At 39.5% G+C, this 20,886-nt stretch overlaps 1 protein-coding gene across 2 annotated transcripts in view; it reads right to left on the bottom strand.

The window, feature by feature from the left end:
- ANKRD10 (ankyrin repeat domain 10) overlaps nt 1–20,886 on the bottom strand; it is a 51,950-nt gene that overhangs the window by 28,463 nt on the left and 2,601 nt on the right. The window contains exons 1-3 of one of the 2 annotated variants that reach the window (XM_048855257.2): nt 18,273–19,501; nt 15,357–15,509; nt 8,322–8,413 (exon numbers count right to left, since the gene is read on the bottom strand). In XM_048855257.2, the coding sequence (XP_048711214.1) occupies nt 8,322–8,413; nt 15,357–15,509; nt 18,273–18,275 (248 nt within the window). In that variant the 5' untranslated portion in view covers nt 18,276–19,501. Of the gene's footprint in view, nt 1–8,321; nt 8,414–15,356; nt 15,510–18,272; nt 19,502–20,886 lie in introns of those variants that run through there. The other variant, XM_048855244.2, reaches the window with a different exon arrangement.

Raw genomic sequence — 20,886 nt, forward strand, 5'->3', positions numbered from 1 at the left:
GTGATAGTAGAAAAGGAAAAACACTCTTAATTAATGGCAGTTGAGATTTGCTGAAGAAGTTGTGAAATGTTTTGGTGGAAATACATACTGGGCTTCTACACACAGACATGAGAAGTTGGTGCCAAGTTTTCATTTCACATCCAGTGTCATGGTATAATGAAAGTTGAATTTTAATGAAAATTATTTTAAATATTTTTAAATCATTGGCCAGAGTCTCCCCTTACATCTCCACACAGAGCGTGTTAGGAGGAGGAGTGGAGTGCCATTCTACTAAGGCAATTCTCATACATTAATCTATGTCAGGGCCATGGTAGCTTGGGAACCATGGAGCTGTAACATTCAGCAGAAATTGACAGATTTTCCACATATGCTGTATTACACAATAAGTGTTTCCTAAACACTGTTCAAAGACCAGATAAAAGGGACTACAATAGTTTTCAAAGTGGTAATCTGTTCACCTAAGCACTGCACCATAATGGAAAAGGTTTTCTCCGCTAAAAAGGAAAAAGATCACAGAAACTTCCCAGATTGTCAACAGCAATGCTCAACGAGGCTTTACAGCATCACCACAGTACTTTGCCAGATTGACCCCAAGGAACGTTCACAGGAGAATACTAGAAGTTATAGAGTAAAAGAGAAACCCAGGCTCCAACAGAATACCCACTTGTTACAAATGCAACTGATGAAGTACCGCCATTTCTGCTATGTCAAATATATGTACCAAGGTCAAACTGGATGATCTACATTAGCGAGTCAGAAGAGAGTAAATATTATTGCTGCAGCTACTTAGTGACTAGAGACAGATTAGAAATTCAAGTTAAGACTTATTTCTATAACGGAAGTGTGTTAAGGAGGTGTCAAAGTAGAAATTGCAAGGGGTGTGTGTTTGTTTGCATCTATCAAAAGGCAAGAAAGTTGTATTTGAAGTGTCAAACCCACTCAGGAAAGACCACCAACCAAATAGTTTTCAAAAATCAAGACAACACACAAACCTGAGAAGCTTAGTAGTAAAAATGCTGCTGCAAAAGAAGCAGAGCTTTTACATGCCACAAAAGGACAGGCTGTGCATGGTTTTCAACAACAATCATCACCTCAACACTGCTCAATATACACAGAGAAGACCAACGGCAAAATATAGACAGACAGTTTAACCAAGAAAATTTCTCATGTCAGAAAGCCTGAATCATGTGGTGTGGGAACCCCTTTGGACAATAACCTATATGAAAACAAGTTATACTTGAGGGGAGTATTTAACATAAAAATTGAAGGCATGAAGTAGAACAAATGATATGATTGATGTAGGTCATCTTCTTAGAGAAACTTTTCTTAAATGTCAAGTGAAAGTGAAGAAATAGACATACAATGCAAAATTGCACCAATGGCAGTTAATTACAGACCAAATGATAGATCCACTAGTTTCCACTAGCGGTGAAAGATTTTTAGATTCAGAGAGCACTGGAATACCTTCTGCAACAAGATGACTGGATGTGATTATGTAAGTTAAGCTGACAAAAGACCTTCTGGGTTCAAAACTGGCAAGGTTTATGAGCAAGATTTAGATGAGCAAGAACTCTCTCATGACAAACTCAAAGAAAACTAAACCAAAAAACCCCCAAGCTCTGCCACACACTACCATATATAAAACAAGACAGAAAAAAACCCAAACTTCTAAAATATGAGTATTAATATACTAAAGCAATGGTTCTCAAAACAGTGGCCAGTGATGTACTTCTAGGCAGTTGGCAGATATGCTTTTGTCAGAGATAAAGCATCTGTCAGGCTTTGATGCAAGTCACAGACACAAAAGGTTTTTCAGAGCCTTTTTTCACCAATTAAACAAAATTTCTGTGTTTGTGGGACTGCTTCATGTTTTTCTATGCCAGTTGTTTCTTTGGAGTAAGTTCAGTCATTATCAGATCTGTTGAGAAAGCCAAAATTAGAGCTGGAGACAAAAATATGACAAAACTAAATTTGGCAAAAACTACCTGTAGAGATTAAAGCAACAGAGGCTGCAGTGAAATATAGTACGAGTTTAAAGTCATACACTCAGGCAGAGGGTATCAGGAGAACAAATACAGCAAATTCTACCCCTTCTCTTATTGTCACAGGCCTACAGCTAGTCAGAACCTGATTTTTGTGGCTAACAGGGTATTTCCCCACCACAGCAGCTGCTAAAATAACGCCCTAATGAACATTTTCAAATCACTATTCTCTTGGTCATCCTGAGGTCTCTCCACTGGATTCCAGAAACAAGCACTTTCTGTTGTAACTATCAACTTATTTTACAGAAAAGTTCCCCTACATCTGGATTAGTCTATCTGAAGAAGACCTGCATGTTGAGAACAAGCCCAATATGCTCCATCTTCGAGTCCATTTCCACAACAACGAATCCTAAAAACACTCCAAGAAGCCAGAGCCATGATCAACAACATCCTTTGAAGACAAAAACCTATTATCTGTACTTTCAAGTAATCAATTGAGCAAGTACTTAAACCCACTGGAGAAAAAAAAAATGTAGCAAATTACCACACAGCAGCATCTAAACTCCCTTTTCTAAGCAAAAGAATCAAGAAGTTTATGAGAAACTAGTTAACAATTCAATTAGGCTTATGCCAATATAATATATCCTTTCCAGTGGAGTTCTAGGCAGGGGCATGGAAAAAGATTTCTGTTGTTGCTTGGATGGAGGACTTCCTTTCCTCTATGGCAGGGGTTCTCAAACTTCACTGCACCATAACACCTTTCTGACAACAAAAATTACTATACGATCCAAGGAAGTGGGGCGGGTGGTGGGGAATCAAAACCGAATCCCAAGGGTTTCAGCCCTAGGATGGGGGCCTGTAACCTGAGCCTAGCCACCCAGGGCTGAAGCCCTCGGGCTTTGGCTTTGGCCCCCAGCGGTGGGACTCTGCCCCCGGCAAGTCTAACTCCAGCCCCAGCGACCCCATTAAAATGGGGTTGGGAGCCACTTTGGGGGCCTGACTCAGTTTGAGAACCGCTGCTCTATGGACTTTAAGCAGGCTCTCTCAAATGGCAGTATCTCTCATTTGTATCTGATAATACTGATAACTATGGCTGTCCCGCCTCATATTTAAGAGCATGCCGCTACCAGAAAAGACACCCAATTCTTATCTTAATAGAATCTGAAGGCAAGTTTTTTCCTGGACTTTTTGCTATTACTGAATACCCAAATAACTACAGCTGTGAAAAAAGCTCTGTCACTTTTGGCTGGCAAGGAGGCTAAGCCCAATCACATTCAGTTTCTGACTTGACTACAGCTATCCATGTGTGTGACTCTCCAGCCTAATGGACTGTGTTGTAAGGAAGCTTCCAAGCTTAAAGCACCCATTACTCCAAAATGAAACAGCCCCCACTTACCAAAAGAGGCCTCCAAGAGCACATTAACCTGGTGGTCTGGTCTCCCTACTGAATACAGAGTCAGGCTTAAGGTTTTGGTATTTTCAAAAACCTCTTTGAAATTGATCCTAACAAGATCTGTGTAACAAAATAGTTTAATTTCGATTGCATCTTCTTGATAATGTCCTAAATTACTTTAAGTAACCCAGAGGTATAGATGCCACAGGGAAGGTGAGGAATTGAATTTGGAAAGGAGGTACCTACAAGATGGTCTAAAGTTTGCAAAGGTCTATGTAGTGGTTTACCATAAATATGAAACACTGTGCTAAGAAGCATTTAAATGACAGTAAGATGGAAAATAAGCAATAAGAATTAGAAGTATTTGGGCATAACAAAACTACTAGGATAATTCTTCTATACTGAGTGCCAGTATTGCCAGGTATACTCTACTGGAGAAGAAGTGGTGTGGAAGTTCAAATAAGGAAAAGGAACTAAAGCACAGTGGGCATCAGCATAACACATTAAGAAAGATAATGACTGATACTTTGGGTTTCTCTGCAAAGGATGGAGTGAGTATATGAATGCTTTGATGCCAGAAGTCTTGACCATTGTGAATTATCACAAACACTCCAACCCAGTAAAGTAGGTAGAGATCTTGCTAACTGTATTGATAAAAAAATTACAAAGTCAAAAGGCCCTTCCTAAGTGTAAATAAGTATTTTTCCTGTACACATCAGGGCTCTCGTCATATTGAGAACTCTTTTCAAGCTCAAGGCTGAGCCCTGGCAAACCACAGAATGCTAACTGGGAATTAATACATAATCAATAGATCAGGCAACAGTTCTGGTTAGAAAGTAGCTGAAATTTTTGTGTCAGCTAGAGCTGAATGCATAAAGTATCATTGTGATGTAGGTCATTCACCCAACAGAAGCAGATGTACTACTGATTTCACAGTTTCAAATGCCACTGGTCTCATTTTGACTTTGGCCATTGACATGTCTATCTCAGTACTTCGATATCTTCCCCTGGAGACCAAATTAAGTTATCACAAACCAGGAAGGAAAACACTTTTTCCTCTGTAACTTTTCTCTAATGGCCATAGACAATGGTACTGGCGCATCACTACCAGGCTTTGACAGCTTGACAAACTATTTTTCTACAATATTTTACAGAACTCTTCCTCAAACAAATGAAGCTTTCATTTGTATTTCGGTATTCAAGAACCCTGAACAATATATCTGAATATTTCAAGAACATAGTATGGAAAGAACATGTGGAATTTCTTCCTTTTTATCAATTTAAGCAAAACAACTGCCCATAGCAAGATTTAGCGTGTTCATCTTAATGAACACATATCAAACTACCCCATGATCTCAAGTCAAGAGTTCTCTCGCCACCATAGCAGGATTCAGATGAATCAACAATTGGCCATTAGCAGGGGGGTCTCTTCCATCAATCCAACTCAAGACTGAGTCATTGAAGTAGTACAGCGTGGCTGCTCAAATGGCAGTTGCAGAAGCCTGAACTGTTCATACAAACAGGAAAAAGAATGATGTGATCAGAAATGTGTGATATGATGCACAGATGCAAAGTGCCAGAAACCGTTTTAAATGATCACGGTCATTAATAACAGCAGATATACTGATGTGTATTTCTTTCCCATTTATCCAACAATGCGTGTTCAGCATTTATATTTGGGTATCTTTTTTAAATGAGTGAAATGTTATAAAAGTGTATTTTTAGAAGTTATAAAATAATTTGGGTCTGAAAAAAGATATATTAAAAGGTCAAAAGAAAACCTGGCACCAAGAAATCTTTTCTTTGTAGAGTTTTGTGAATACTTGTTTCATCATTATTTTTAATGTGCACAATTTTGACAAATATATAAATTGTGCTATTATGCCATTTTAATAAAAATCCAGCAATTATGGATTACTTTTTTAAAAGCATTATCCATATTAATAAGTCAGTTACACAGCAAACCTTTTCACTCATATGAGGACATTGTGACCACCTGCTTCCCCCTCTTCAAGAATCCATGAAAACCATAGTTAGAAGCAAGCATTTCTATGGATATAGGACATCCTGTGCACAGAGTATGATTCACCTAATATGAGAAGGCAAATACCACCAAAAAAAGTCAAACTATTTTCAATGGGGTACATTTAATATTGTTTTACAATTAAAAATTTACACAGGAATGGAGACCCATATTTTCTTTCATCAATTAGGGAAATAATACAAATCTTAGTCCAGTTTAGACTGCAACATATTGAATTTATTTTATAGGAGTGGTGAACTACCAAACTGGAAATAAAGTAAACTTGAAGAACTTCAAGAAAGTAAATTTATTCAAACTAAAGTTATCATCATCTGTCCAACAAGGATAAAATTAAATACGGTCAATATTAGTTAGTTTCCAATTTAACTTAATGAGTAACAAGAATACTGTAAAAACTTATCAAACATTGTGGTAGCCCAAGTTAGCTTTTGCACTCAATTTTAAAAGAGCACTATTTCAATTATCAGGCTTTAATAAGAGATACCCTGATGAAAATATACTACTACTACTAGTAGTAAGTCCATAGTGAAACAATGGAGTCTTAGTATCCTTGTGTTACTTCCCATACAACACAAGTAAATGATGTGAAATTCAGCATACATTGTATACCTGTTTACATCAGGTGTCTTTATATTTGCCTATCTGCAGTCATAGTTGTATTCTCTGCATCTTCATGCAACTACAGTTTTTAGTAACAAAAACACTGTATAAAGAAATAAACAAGAATTTATTTATAGAAAACAGAACAAGAAGTGCAAATTACTATGAACCAAGGGCCAAGTTCACCACCAGTACCTGTGGGCACAGTTAACTAAAACCAGAGAATTATAATTGCTTTACTTCATCAGTGTATTTGATTCAATGTGTATAATTCCGTATTTAAAAATAAAACTTCTTTTGATTCCATATAGTCAATCATTTCATTTACTATATCCATGGTTGAATTAATTAGTATAGCTAGTGGGAAGAGTCCATTTTTTCCTCTTTAAGACAGAGAATAGATAAGAATAAAAATTTAATACTTAAGGTACTCTGCATTTTATTACATAATCAACAAGACTATTAACTGTGGGTCCAGATTCAAACCTGGATGCTTAAAAATCAAATACCCTTTTCAGATGTTTAAATATGGGGCTTAATTTTAGGCATTTAAATTTGAAAAACTACAGGTGAAATCCTGGCCCCACTGAAGTTAATGGCAAAACTCTCATTGAGTTCACTGGGCCCAGGATTTCACTCCATATGAAACTGATGAATCAAATTAAGGTATTGATCCTGCTAACTGATCTACAAACAGAGACTTGTGGGCTTACACAGAGTCCTACTACATTCACTTTGGGTCCATGCAGAGTAACAGTCCACAGAAGCAAATCAGATTGAAAAACTGAGGCCTTAGACAATAATCCCCTCAGGGCAAGGCCTGTTACTTTACTTGTCTATAAAGCCCCATGGAACACTGAAGGCACTGTATAAATATTGAAATACCACATAGACAAAATTGGTAATCTATTACATAAAATTGTCTTCAATCTGCACTATTTCTGTTGCACTTTAGATTACATTAGAAAGACCAACAATAGTTTTGGCCAAAGTTAGATACCCTCTACAAAAGTTTATAACAATATTTTGCCTACAACGCACAACGACATGTCAATATCAGGAAAGATTAATGCAATGATTTAAATTTAGAGCCGTCTTTCTTAATTGTACTGCTTGCATAAGGAAAACCCTATTAGTGCTAACCATTAGTTTATTTTACTTCTAGAATCTTATTTATTTCAAGTACTTTATTATAAATTTCTATACCACTTAACATTATCCTTTCAGCCAACTTCAAAATCAACTGATCACATACTAATTGATGATGATAATTAAGGTTTCCTCAATTCCACAGTAAATTTTAATTCCAGTTTGCCTCAAGCATTCACTTTCAGATGTATTCAGTTCAAAACGGGGATTTATAAAGTTAAATTTGATTTCAAGTAACATGTCAAGATTCTACTCAGAGTTTGCATAACAATTTTTAATTGAACACCATTATACTAGCAAGATAGTTGTGTTTAATATTATTAAACTGTAAATTACGCTTTCTGGACACTATATAGTACTGTAACAAAAAACTAATTAAGGCAGATTTCATTGATGCAGCATTACAAAAAACAGTAAGATGGAAACCAAAGGGTTAAACAAGAAATTAACTCAGATTCTTATTTCACTTATAACTCAGAGATTCACATTGCAGGTTAAAATACAAAACACACTAATTATCATTAAATAATAAAGCTAGTTCTAATTATAAACAAAGTGCTAAAGTATTTACAGTATTATAAGCCGTAGAGCTTATACTCAACATGTCTAGGTGAAAACTGCATCCATTTTGTCCATGCTGTAAGTTGCAAAAGTTTGTGAAATTTTCTGAATGTTTTTGCAGTATATAAACCTTTAAAGAAAAAAGTTAACAGTGCAAATACACAATATATACTAACAAAAATTATTACACTAATAGCTAAGTGAAAGTTTTTTTGGCAAATAACTCTGCTCTAGCTCTTTTGTAAATGTATTCATTAATATGATGTATAAAGTGTTGTAATAGATAACTACATAACAGACAAGATGTAAAATTTTGGGGCATTTTACAGAGGTGTGATAAATATGGTTTTAATAACTTAAAAATACACTCCGTTTCATATATTGCACTGATTGATATCATTACAAGTGCAATATTTTTTATTACAAGACATGTTAAAAACCTTAAGTTTTACAATAAATGGACATGTCTAACTGAAATTTTCTTAATAAGATGTTTGCTGTTCTGATTTTTTTCAGTTTTATTAGTATCTAGGTTTGCTATCCTATGTTAGTTAGTTAGACACACAACGACCAAGCAAAAAACCTCACTTACTCTATTTGAGCTCCATGAGCTACAAGGGCACTTAAGGAATCCATACTACCAGAACGTGCTGCTTTATGAATAGGGGTTTCACCAACATAATCCTGAAAAGACAGAGCACATTTTGTCAGGTATAACTGCCCCAAAATAAATAAATAAAATAAAATAAAAATTACATTATTTCTAAACATTCAGTGGCTTTTTCCTGATATGAATTAAAGAAATGGATTAGTAAAGGTAGCCAGTATCCATTTGTGAATGTGACCACTACTTTAATAGTATTGTAAAGGTTTTTCTGGGTTTCTCTATTTTGGCTGCCTCATATGGAAACTAATATCACGTGATTATGGAATGATCCTTCTTTGAGGCTATCATCATCCATTAGTATTACAGTAGTGCTCAGAGATCCAAATCAGGATTGGAGCCCCTTTGTAATTGTTGCTATATAAACAGCCCAGCAAAAATACAAATTCTCTTTCATGCAATTCTCCCTCCTCTCCCTGCCCAAAAAGCCTTTACAGGTTTGACAGGCAATCTACAGCAGTGGTGTCAGTTTCATTTGTAGGAGAGGGCTGAATTCTGATTATGATCCATGGGCTCACTATGAATTCAGAACTACATGCTTCCCACAATGTGCCACGGATCTCCCACTGACAGCAGTAAATGTACCCAGAGATCATAAGGAGAATGTGGGCTTGAAGTAAATGTTCAGTTGGTTTTTCAGTGCTGTACTGTTGCAGTCATCGCTCAGTGAGAAAATATGCTTCCCTTAAAGCCACCACTATTCCTGCCCTGTGTTTTTTTTCCCCTTTCCCAATCTTTGCAAGTCTCTTGTTCTCTCTGCATGTCCTGCACCGCAGCAACTCCCAATTCCTACCCCAGGTGCTTCATTCCTACCCACCATTCTATCTGTTAAGATGATAAATGTCAGAATTAACTATTTAACTGATAAGGATCATCACTGGGTTTTAGAATTGATGATCCAATGCAATTAATAAAGGATATGGGGGTTCACAGCTCTTTTAGTCATTGATTCAGGGTATCTGCAGAGTAAGACAGACATCACTGCATCGGTTACATTCTGTTCACGTTTGGAACCTTATCTCTGCAGCTGTGAGAACTAGATTTTTTTAAAAATGAAAACCAAGATTCTGCACATTCTGGTTATGCCTTGTGGGCCACACAAAGACAGCTTGCAGGTTAGTTCCGGATAGTGGAATGTATGTTTTATATACCTGATTTAGAGTCTGTCAATAGTTTGTTTCATAGTAAGGATAATTTTACAAGGGTCATATCCGTGCTCAGCTGACATTAAGCATGGTTTGTTTTAATTCCATTCTCCATTTTAAGTAAATCTTTTTGTTAAGGTTACTGTTATATGCATACTGTCACACCGACCTTTTCAAAGAGAAGACAATCCTATAACTTCTAAAAGAAGAGGTGCTGAAGGACAAAGTTTCTCTGGAACCTCCATCCCCCTCAGTCTTGGGCAAGGGCACAGACAAAGATGTCCTATCTCCGTGAGTTGTGTCCCCATCAGACAGAGACAGGAGGAGTGGCCAAAAGATCAAGGAGAAAACAAGAGCTGACAGAGGTATTGGTCAGAACAGGATTTCAGCTTATGTTTTCAGCTTGCTGCTTTGCATTATTTTCAGAACCAATGAAATAAAATATATGTTACTGATTAGAAAAGCAGGAAAGCTGGCCAGTTACACCGATAAAAACTCCGTTCTATCTGCTACACAGCAATTGTCCCAGACAATGCAGAAAAACAGACAAGACACCAAGAATGTGGTTGAGCTAGGCTACTATCCAGCAATAACTTGTCCAGTGCAGGCCACCAACCCTAGTGTAATCAGTTCCACACCCACTGGAGGGCTATCATCAGCCTCCAACATCATTAACCAGCACTGGTGCCGAGACTCATTGCCCTCTCTCATCTGAGGGTAAGGGAGTAGGGAAAAGGGGGCCTCATTGTATTGATCATTAGGAGCTCCTATCTCATTTCCCATTTTCTTTAGGAGACGCCTTCTCCTAATCTGCTTCCAATTCTGATTTATCAGGAAACTAGACACGCCCCCCCACTGCATGCTTACCTGCAGTAAGCACCTGCCAACCTGGAACAAAAATGAATTTTACAACATAACCAACCCACCAGCTCCCTGGGCTGCTGAGAGGAAGGCAAAAAACTCCACACTGACCTGCTCAGGCAAATCTGACAGAAATGAAAAGGAAGGAATTTTCTCTAAGACATAACTAACATGACTTCCACAGCAAATCCCAAGAGACCTGGTCCAACTCTCATCCCAAGAAGCGGAGGTGGGGAGCTTTTCTTCCACTGCAGAATAGCACCCAGGGCTGGTAAGAAGCTTATAAACCAGGAGTTCTCAAACCAGGGGTCAAGACCCCTCAGGGGGTCGTGAGGTTATTACATGGGGGGAGGGGGGGGGTCACAAGCTGTCAGCCTCCAGTTCAAATCTCGCTTCGCCTCCAGCATTTATGGTAGTGTTAAATAAATTAAAAACACTTTTTTAGATAAGGGGAGATTGCACTCAGAGCCTTGCTGTGTGAAAGGGGTCACCAGTACAAAAGTTTGAGAACTGCTGTTATAAACCCTTAAGTGCACAGGAGCCAATAGGCTTTGCTACTGCCTTATGACCTACCATTCAGCCCAGAGTCCCCTTATAGACCATGAGAGGGCTGAATGTCTTATTAAGAGGATTAGACAGAGGTGTGCTCCTTAGATGGCTCAAGGAGTTTTTTTCCCTGCTGTCCCAGAAAAAAATCCCTCAAACACCCGTGAGACCATGGAGTGGGGTGGTAATGCCGCTCTAATTACAGACATTTAGTGGATTAAGGGAATTACAGAAAATATGATCATTGTGCTTATTTACAGCATTTGTTTAATAGGAAATCCTATACTTAAGGTGGCAAAATTTAAATTATAACTACTATTCACTTGCTACACCTCTACCCTGATATAATATGGTCTTCGGGAGACAAAAAATCTCAAAGTGTTATAGGTGGGACCGCGTAATATTCAACTTGCTCTGCCCCCGTTCCCTGACCGCCCCCTCCAGAGACCCCCGTCCCTAATCACCCCCAGGCCCCCCCCCACCCAACCCCCTCTGCTCCCTGTCGCCCAACTGCTCTGACCCCCTATCCACATGCCCCGCCCCGACAGGCACTCATCGGCAGCAGCAGGAAGCGGAGCAACGTGGCCCCAGCCTGCTCCACTCCACCAGCTCCCAGCGTGGCACTCCGCTTCCCGCTGCAGGTGAGTATGGGGGCGGGAGGGGGAGCTTCCGCTTCCCACCGCCAGCGAGTGCAGGGAGGTTGGGGAAAGGACGCCCCCCGTACTCACCGGTGGCAGAAAACAGAGCGATGCGACCCTAGCCGCCTCCACTTTCCTTGCCCCGGCCCCAGTCGTGTCGCTCAGGGGGGTTGGCGAAAGGTCCTGCACTCACCTGCAGCGGGAAGCAGAGCACCACAGCTGGGAGCTGGCGGAGTGGAGCGGGCTGGGGCCGGGCTGCTCCGCTTCCGCCACTGCCGGTGAATGTGGGGCAGGATCCCTTCTTCCAAGCCCCCTCCCCTGAGCAACAGGGCTGGGGCAGTGAAGTAGGCTGCTCCCGGCCTCCCGCTAATTCCCCAGGCCACTCTGGGACTGCGGGGCCCCCAAAAGTGCCCCCCCCCGAAGCTTCTGCCTCCCAGACCCTGTGCGGGGGACGGGGGGGAGGAAGAGACCCTGACAGCCCCCGAGACCCTCTGCCCCTTATCCAACCCCTCGGCCACGGCCTGCTTAACACGCTGCTCAGAGCAGCGTGTCAGAGCTTTTACCACGTTGTATGCGAACCCACGTTATATCAGGTCGCATTATATCGGGGTAGAGGCGTACTTTTGAAACACTCTTCCGGAGCAATGAAATTATTTACAATTATTTTTAACTAGAAGATGATTGGTTTGTTTTGTTAGATTATGAGGAAAAAACTCAAGCATGTTGATATTTACATCAGACTGGAAAACACAACCCACTTACCATTGAAAAAAGTTATTCCCCATTCCTGAATTTAAAAAAAAAACAAAAAACCTGAATTTTGAAAACTAGCAAGTAAATTTTATTCTTTCGGAAGGACATCTGAGATCAAATTTATGGGAAAATTAATGAATTCTCCCTACCTCCAAAATTACTCTTTTTATTAGGTACAATACTCTGGATAGATTACCAGATAGAATGGGTCAACAGGAAGAACCAATCTCTCTTTTCCAGTGGCCAACAGGCTGCACAGAGTACAGCAAGAAAAGCACTTCTCATCCAGACCCTTTCTATGAATCGGTTGTTACTACAAGGGAAGGCTCATCACACTATACTGAGACAAGCAAAGAAGCTAGCTGGATAATAAAGCTATAAATCTGGAAATTCAGTTCTTAGTTTGAGGATGCTCAGTTATAGCAGATCCTAATTAAGCCCCTCTTGTGGCAACAAAAATGCACCTTTCTGAACAACAGCTCCAGAGGTTGATGATGGGGTAACTTTTGTGTGGGAAGTTGTTCATGTCTCATTGAAACAATCATAGCACAGTCCTTCCTCAAGGCAAAATCTAACCTCTTTCCCTCATGCAAGCCTCTATTAAGACACAGTAAAATGTGACTTCAGTAAATGCTCTCCTATCCCATTCATCTTAACAATCGAGACCATTTGGATATTAAAATTGTCACATAAAATCTAAAAATGAAAGTTGTATTTTAACTGTGCAACTTTTTCTTTTAAAAAAATTACATTAGAAGTTAACGTTACTACAGTGGAGTTAACTTGACAATATTGCACATCCTATTTGTTTCATAGTAAATATTATACAGCATAAATAGAGTGAAAGTAACCCCTTTATTTATTTAATAGTGAAGTATTACCTAGGCAACTGTAAAATTTCTGATCCACCACTGTAGATTTCTTTTTTTAAATCTATATATCTGTTTATATTAATTGCCACTCCACAGCATTATAATAAATGTTTTCACTGCTGCTAGAACAGCGATTTTCAAACTTCACTGCACCATGACCCCAGGAGTGGGGACTGAAGCCTGAGCACACCTGAGCCCCACTGACCCTGGGAGCTGTAGTCTGAGTCCCAACACGCAGGGCTGAAACCCTTAGGCTTCAGGTGGTGGGGGCTGGGCTTCAGCCTTGGGCCCCAGCAAGTCTAAGCCAGCCCTGGCGACCCCATTAAAATAGAGTTGTGATCCACTTTGGGGTCCTGACCCACAATTTGAGAACCACTGTGCTAGAATATATATGGCACATTGTTCAGCACTAAAGGAATTTATGGTCATGCTTGCTGTGCATTAATAACCACATTTTTTGCAAAGTCACAACAGTACAAATCTGTAATTATTACTGCTTGTCTCTATTACTGTTAAGAAAGTTCCAGAGTACAAAAGTCACCCACACAATTTCATTGCCTGTTATACTAATCCATCCTCCACCCACAAATAAATCTTAGTCCGGCCTCACAATACAGTAATGAAGATTAAGTAGCTCAGATAAAATCTATTCAACCACTGATATTATGATGCTGAAAAATGTGTGTCTTTTAAAAACAGTTTAAAGAAGTCACTTGTTGAATTTTATAAAGACCTTTAGCCTCAGAAGAGAAATATTATGAAAACAAGTACATCCTAAAATAATCTCAGTCAGCTCCTATTAATACCAGTTAGAATTTTGATTGAATCATGTTGCATTGACTAGTGGTTTCCATTATTTAATTAGATATGGTGGCTTGACTTACAGTTGCATTTTTTACATTCTTATCTGTTTAAGAGATGCATTGTAACAACAGAATTGTGGTCATGCTGCTAATACCACAGCAACTTGATAAAGACAGTTTTACTGAAAACAGCAGCCACAGCTCAAATCTTGGAGCAGAAAAATGGGTTATTCAAATCTTCAGTTGAGTTAAAACACATTTACTAAAACTGTCATTATAATTTCTTTATAAATCTCATTTTATAAGACACTTATGCTTTCTACAGTTAATGCATGAGATACAAATAATTAAAACTTTTTCCGAACTATCCTTCATTAAGGACTATGGCCCAGAGCCACAAAGGTACTTAGATTCTTCAGTCCCGTTTTCAGGCCTCATTGCAACCCATAAAACTCCTGCTCAGCTGCTGCCTAATCCTGTAGGCACCTGAACTCACTCAGTGCCTAAGTTTTCAGCATAAATATTTCCTAGGTGCATATGATTCTGCCCATGGGAAAGTGCACTGCTACCTCACTCCCACCTAAGCCCAAGAGCAATCCACAAACTGGCAAGAGGAAAGACAAGTGAATGCCTATTTTGTGTTCGGGGCCCAATCCAGTAGGTGTGTGGTATCATTCAAAATCCACTCACGTTATAACATTCAGCCCAAATGATTGGAGCACTCAGCATGGGATGTGGGAGAACCAAGTTCAGTTCCCCACTCTGCATGATGGGGAGAAAGGATTTGAATAGGTGTCTCCTACTTCTAAGCAGCGTGTTTAACTCCAGAGCTATGGGATATTACAATGTGAGACTACTTCAATCTCTGCTGTTGAAGCTTTGGCTGAGTCACTGGAGCAGTGGGGCTGGAACCTGGATCTCCCACCTAAGTGATGCACTAACCATGAGGCTTTAGAGTCTCTCTCTCCACCCTCCCATGGTGGGTTCCTAGCAGAGCTAGGCACCTCTCTGCAGCCTGGATGTAGGTTACTATCTCCATTAAAAGGGTAGAGCTTAAGAAACCTCTCCCATCCACATCTGCCACTGGCTAGTTTAGGTTGCTCCTCGCCTAGCCAGCTAGCTTTTGGGCATCACATTCTAAGATGCCTATCCTCTCCCCATTCATCGTGTACCAGGTTTGGGCACCTAACTCAGGCTTTGTGGATTGCAACACTGTTCCTATGACTTTTTAGGTGCCTAGAAGTTAGGCACTGCAACACTCAGCACAAGTCCCTTTGTGGATCCAGACCTATGTGAGTATTTTTTAAAAAACTAAACAAATATCAAACCCAACATTAATCCATACCTGCTTGTTTATGTTGGCCCCTGCTTGAACCAACCAGATCAGGCACTGAGGATGTCCTCCAAAAGCAGCAATATGGGCTGGTGTTTGGGCAAAACGTGTTGTACAGGCATTTACAGTAGCGCCAGCTCTCACTAATTGCATTAGACACTCCAGCTTAAATAGACAAGGGGAAAATAATTCAGAAATATTACCCATCAAATATACCCTGATACTTTACAGATCACTGATTAAATTAAAGGAGAAAGTGGAACAATATCAGTTTAAATTGACCATTAGTGGAAGCAGGCTGAACAACATGACTAACAAAATAATAAACTGGGCCTTCACCACCTCTTCCAGGTTTCTCAGGGTATGTCTACACTACCCGCTGGATCAGCAGGCAGCGATCGATCCAGCAGGGATTGATTTATCGCATCTAGTCTAGATGTGATAAATCAAACCTGAGCGCTCCCCCGTTGACTCCTGTACTCCACCATCACGAGAGGCGCAGGCGGAGTCAATGGGGGAGCAGCAGCAGTCGACTCACCATGGTGAAGACACCATGGTAAGTCGATCTAAGTACATCAACTTCAGCTACATTATTCACATAGCTGAAGTTGCATATCCCCCCCTCTTCCCCCAGTGTAGACCAGGGCTCAGTCACTAAAGAAGTAGCCAAGAGAAATTTAATTCTTGCCAAAAAATCTTTAACAAACCCAACACCATTAATTTGATAAGGAAAAAACTGATACTTTAGAGATGATTATAGTAGGGATTTATATAATGTTTGCTTCTGTCAGAAAAGGTGTTAAGTTTCTGATCTGGAAAGTTGTGAATGCGACTTTAAACAGACACGGTCAAGTAGCATTTGCTAGAACTTTGTTTATTCAATAAATTAAAACCTACCGTGAACTTAAATGTTCTCAGGAAAGTTTAAAAGGAAGGGAGCATGAAGAGTATGCAATAAAGAATTACAACTAAAAATTCTACTTTAATATTTCCCTGCAGCTTTGGAAACCCAAACTCTAAAAAGAAAGTAAAATGCTTATTAACTTTTCAGTGCCCTTGCTGAGTTCATTGACAAAAGTAACACAAAAACGCTGAAGAGTATGTGCATTACAATTCTTTCCATTTAAAATTTCTGTAGTGCATTCAGTGGTAACATAGCAAAAGGATCTGTTTGGGTTTTTTGGTTGTCTTTTCAAATATGATCACTTTGGCAGTTTCTCTTTATCGTAACTCTTCACTTAACGTTGTCACATTGCTGATCTATTAGGGAACAAGCTCGTTTAAAGTTGCGCAATGCTCCCTTATAACAAAGTTTGGCAGCTGCCTGCTTTGTCCACTGCTTGCAGGATTCTCTGAAAGAACAGCCCCTCCTTGTGGGGATTAGAACCGGGGGGGCCAGCAGCCCCCCCATCAGCTCCCCTAAATTCCCTGTAAGGTATGTGGCTTGGCAACTGCCCAGCAGCAGTTCAGGTGGCCCTCCCCCCACTGCCATGCTGATCCTTCCCTCTGCCTTGGATCCTGCCCTCTGCCCAGAGGGTGGTGGGGGACAGGGGTGCTGATATCAGGATGTCCCCCTGCTCCTTCCTCCCCCCCATACCCCTCTCTACCAAGCAGAGGAGGGGGACAGGGCTCAGGGACAGAAGGAAGGGAGCTTGCTGGAAGCGGTTGCTTCCTGTTTGATCTGCTTAAAAGGGCAACATACTTGAAGTGGGATCAGAGTACTTAAAGGGGCAATGCACCTCTCTGTCTCGCTCACTCATGCACGCACCCCCCAGCACTTTGGAAAGTCAGCACCTTTACAGCCATGCATATGCTGTCAGGAGGAGGGATCGGTATGCTCCAGCTGGATAGCATGGGCTCATCATCATGTTCAGTTTTTGCAGGGAAGGGTTTGCAGCTACTGCCCTACATCTATTGTGTTTCCTCCCTCCTGCCTCAGTCCATGCTTGTAGAGTGTGAGACTACATTAACAGCAATGTATTAACCCTTGAGGGCTCAGCTGAGTGCTAGTTCATCGTTTAGCAGCAAGGCATTCCCGGGGAAATATTCCACCCTCTTACTCCACCACTTCAACCAAGCTTCACAATCATTCATTGCTGTGTACAATATTAAACTGTGTTTAAAACTTATACTGTACATGTATATAATGTCTTTTGTCTGGCGAAAAAAATTTCACTGGAACTTAAACACCCCCCCCCCCCCCATTTACATTAATTTTTATGGGGAAACTGGATTCGCTTAACATGGTTTCGCATAAAGTTCCATTTTTCAGGAACATAACTACAACATTAAGTGAGGAGTTACTGCATTCTGACATTCAATCTCATATCATACTATGCTGAAATTTTTAATATTTCAACATTAAAATAATTATGAGAATGCTTTGAAAAGATGTCAGATTAGTAGGGGGTAGCAGAATTGCAAAGGTAATGGCTTAGAGAAAAGTGGTTGGAAAATTGTGTCACGCAATAGCACCAACTTTTGGCCTTCAGGAACAGGAATCATTAGGAAGTTAGTTTATGTACAAACATACATTTGTTTTATACTAGGCATCACTGTAGTATGCTTAATTTTACTCTAAAGAGTAAAGAGCATGTAGATCAAAGTTTTCGAGTCAAATGACTAAAATCAGGCATCTTGGTTTGAAAATTTTAACAAACACATGATCACTACATATATTTTCTAAACTTCAACTGTAATTGGGCAAATGTGTTATGGCATTAGCGACTGTCCCTACCAGTTTAATAAAAAAGTTAAAATTCAATCTGTAATTTACGAATTTATAGATTTAGTTTTAAGAGAACTTTGATTACTAACTGTACTTCTCTGTTGAGAAAACAGAATGTATAAACAGCATACAGGAAATAAAATGCATTAAAAACTCTCAGTGGATTTAAGATTGGGTATAAAGGAAATATAGTAACTCACCATGCAACAGAGAGGGTTCAGAGAAGAGCCATGAGAATGATTAAGGATTTGAAAACATGCCTTATAATGACAGACTCAAACAGCTCAATCCATTTAGCTTAACAAGGAGAAGGTTTAGGGGAAAACTGATTATAGTCTATAAGTATCTACATGAGGAGCAAATATTTAATAATGGACTCTCACTCTAGCAGAAAAGGGTATAACACAATCCAATGGCTGGAAGTTGAAGCTAAACAAATTCATAGTGGAAATAACATATACATTTTTAAGTGAGGGTAATTAATCATTGGAACAGTTTACCAAGGGTTGTGGTGGATTCTCCATCACTGATAAATTTTTAAATCAAGAATGGATGTTTTTCTAAAACTTATGCTCTAGGAATTATTTGGGGAAGTTCTATGACCTATGTTTTATGGGAGGTCAGGCTAGAAGATCACAATGGTTCCTTCTGGCCTTGGAATCGACGAATAAAAGTATCTTGGGGTGAGCAAAGAAGTATAATGCTAATGAGCCTAGCTCCCACAAACCCTAACATTCAACATGGGAGAAGGTATTCTTTGAAAAGAAATAAATAGATGCTAAAACAACTGCAGTAATAATTAAGAGTTATATCAAGGGGTAACGAACTTAAAGATGCTGTAATAGAGATACAGTTGTAGTAGTGGTGTGAACTCTGCAAAATTTGACCACCATTACCAACACTGGTTAGCCTCCACTGGTGTTTACACACCAAGGCCCCCAATGTTGTTGATGGGTTACCATAATCAAGCAGGGGTAAATAATTTGTTTAAGACATCAGTTACAGCCAGCGGCCCATCCACCAACATTACAAACAAAGGCGAAATTGAACCAGCATTAGCAATTGTAGGAGATTTTGCAACATAAAGACTAAGCTATCTAAAGGTTCCAGTGAAAGTGCTAATCTTTCACTCTGCCAAGAGCAAAGGATTTTTCTTTTTTTGTCATATAAATCCAGATTACTGGCCTGAAGAGAGGCAGGGAAACCTTAATGACCACTTACTGTGAGCTACACGTAGGTCACAGTCTGTCAACTCCAGAGAAAAGCAATGCAACTGCAGAACCAGTGCCCTTCTTCTAGCATTTAAGGTTGATTTGTAACCCACACTAACATGGTTTCAAAGCCTGTAACTCAACAAGGTTATTTTTAAAATGGTTCTTTTTTTTTTTCTTAAACTTCTTCTCTAATTTTAAGAAATCTAATAATAGAGAGGATGAGTTGCTGCGCTTCATTGAAAGTCAGAACATGTGGCCTTCTGCCTCATGGACTGAGAGACCTGCTTCTCGGAGTCCCAACTCCATCAGAAAATGGAAGTAGCTGCTAGTCAGGAAGAGGCCAGAATCCCTTATTCTTGTCCCATGGACTCGAACACTGAGCACTGGTTTTGGTCATCATCTTTTTGGTTTCTTTAATAAAAAAAAAAAAAAAAAGAATATTTTTCAAGTTCATGATATAGCTACAATGGGGATTGGGAATCAGGGTTAATCAGAGGAAGATGGGGGGGATTCCAGGGATTTACACTTACAAGATGGGGAAGGGGGATACTGGATTACGTATTTTTTTTTTAAGTTGCAGCCCAAAGAGGAATAGAATTTACTTACCTTACATTATATATATGAAAAGTAAAATAGTCCAACAACAACAACAGTCAAGGATCACAAAACAATCAAGTATTAAAAAAGTAAGAGGCAAGCTGATATGGTCATGGAAAAAATATGGCCAATTAGTCAAGGATTTAAAAAAAACCCAAAAAACAAAACCACCACATAAATATAGAAGGAAAGCATTTTAAAAAAAACAAAACAAAACAAAAACCCACCACTATCTTGGTGCTGTATTCCTGCCCTCAATTCCCTTGTCTGGATGCTGGCTATTTAGATCATATATTCTTTTATATATTGACCTATCTTACAGCTCTGTACAACACCCAGCATAATTCAAGGCACTATATAAATGAACTAGACAATATTTTCTTGAATACTAACTAATTTGGATGCATTTTAGAGTAGCAGCCGTGTTAGTCTGTATTTGCAAAAAGAAAAGGAGTACTTGTGGCACCTTAGAGACTAAAAATTTATTTGAGCATAAGCTTTCGTGAGCTACAGCTCACTTCATCGGATGCATTCGATGAAGTGAGCTGTAGTTCACGAAAGCTTATGCTCAAATAAATTTGTTAGTCTCTAAGGTGCCACAAGTACTCCTTTTCTAATTTGGATGTAGCTGATTTTCCAGGAATCCCTTAGTGTCCCAGGAGACAAGCATATCTCAGTTTTCAGGGAATACACAGAAAACAGTGACTGCTCCAGGGGTATCTAAGGTAAAAAGGAGCAGCTTGGGATTGACTGTGGTTTATATTCATGAACATATTTCAACACCAAATCCTACCAGTGGAGGTCCATACTGGCAAATGAGCCCTCAGACCTTACGAATACCAGGGCACAGTTACCTGCTATTACAATTAATCATATGTTTTCTTACTGTTTTTTGTTTTAGAACTGTTCTCTATTTGTAATACTTTCTTAGAAACTAGAATACGGCATTTATCTTCCTACTACCTTTACCCTTTTCCATTTACAAATATTGATCCTGGTCATC

Source organism: Caretta caretta, chromosome 1 (assembly GCF_965140235.1).
Source record: "Caretta caretta isolate rCarCar2 chromosome 1, rCarCar1.hap1, whole genome shotgun sequence".
Classification (NCBI taxonomy): domain Eukaryota; kingdom Metazoa; phylum Chordata; order Testudines; family Cheloniidae; genus Caretta; species Caretta caretta.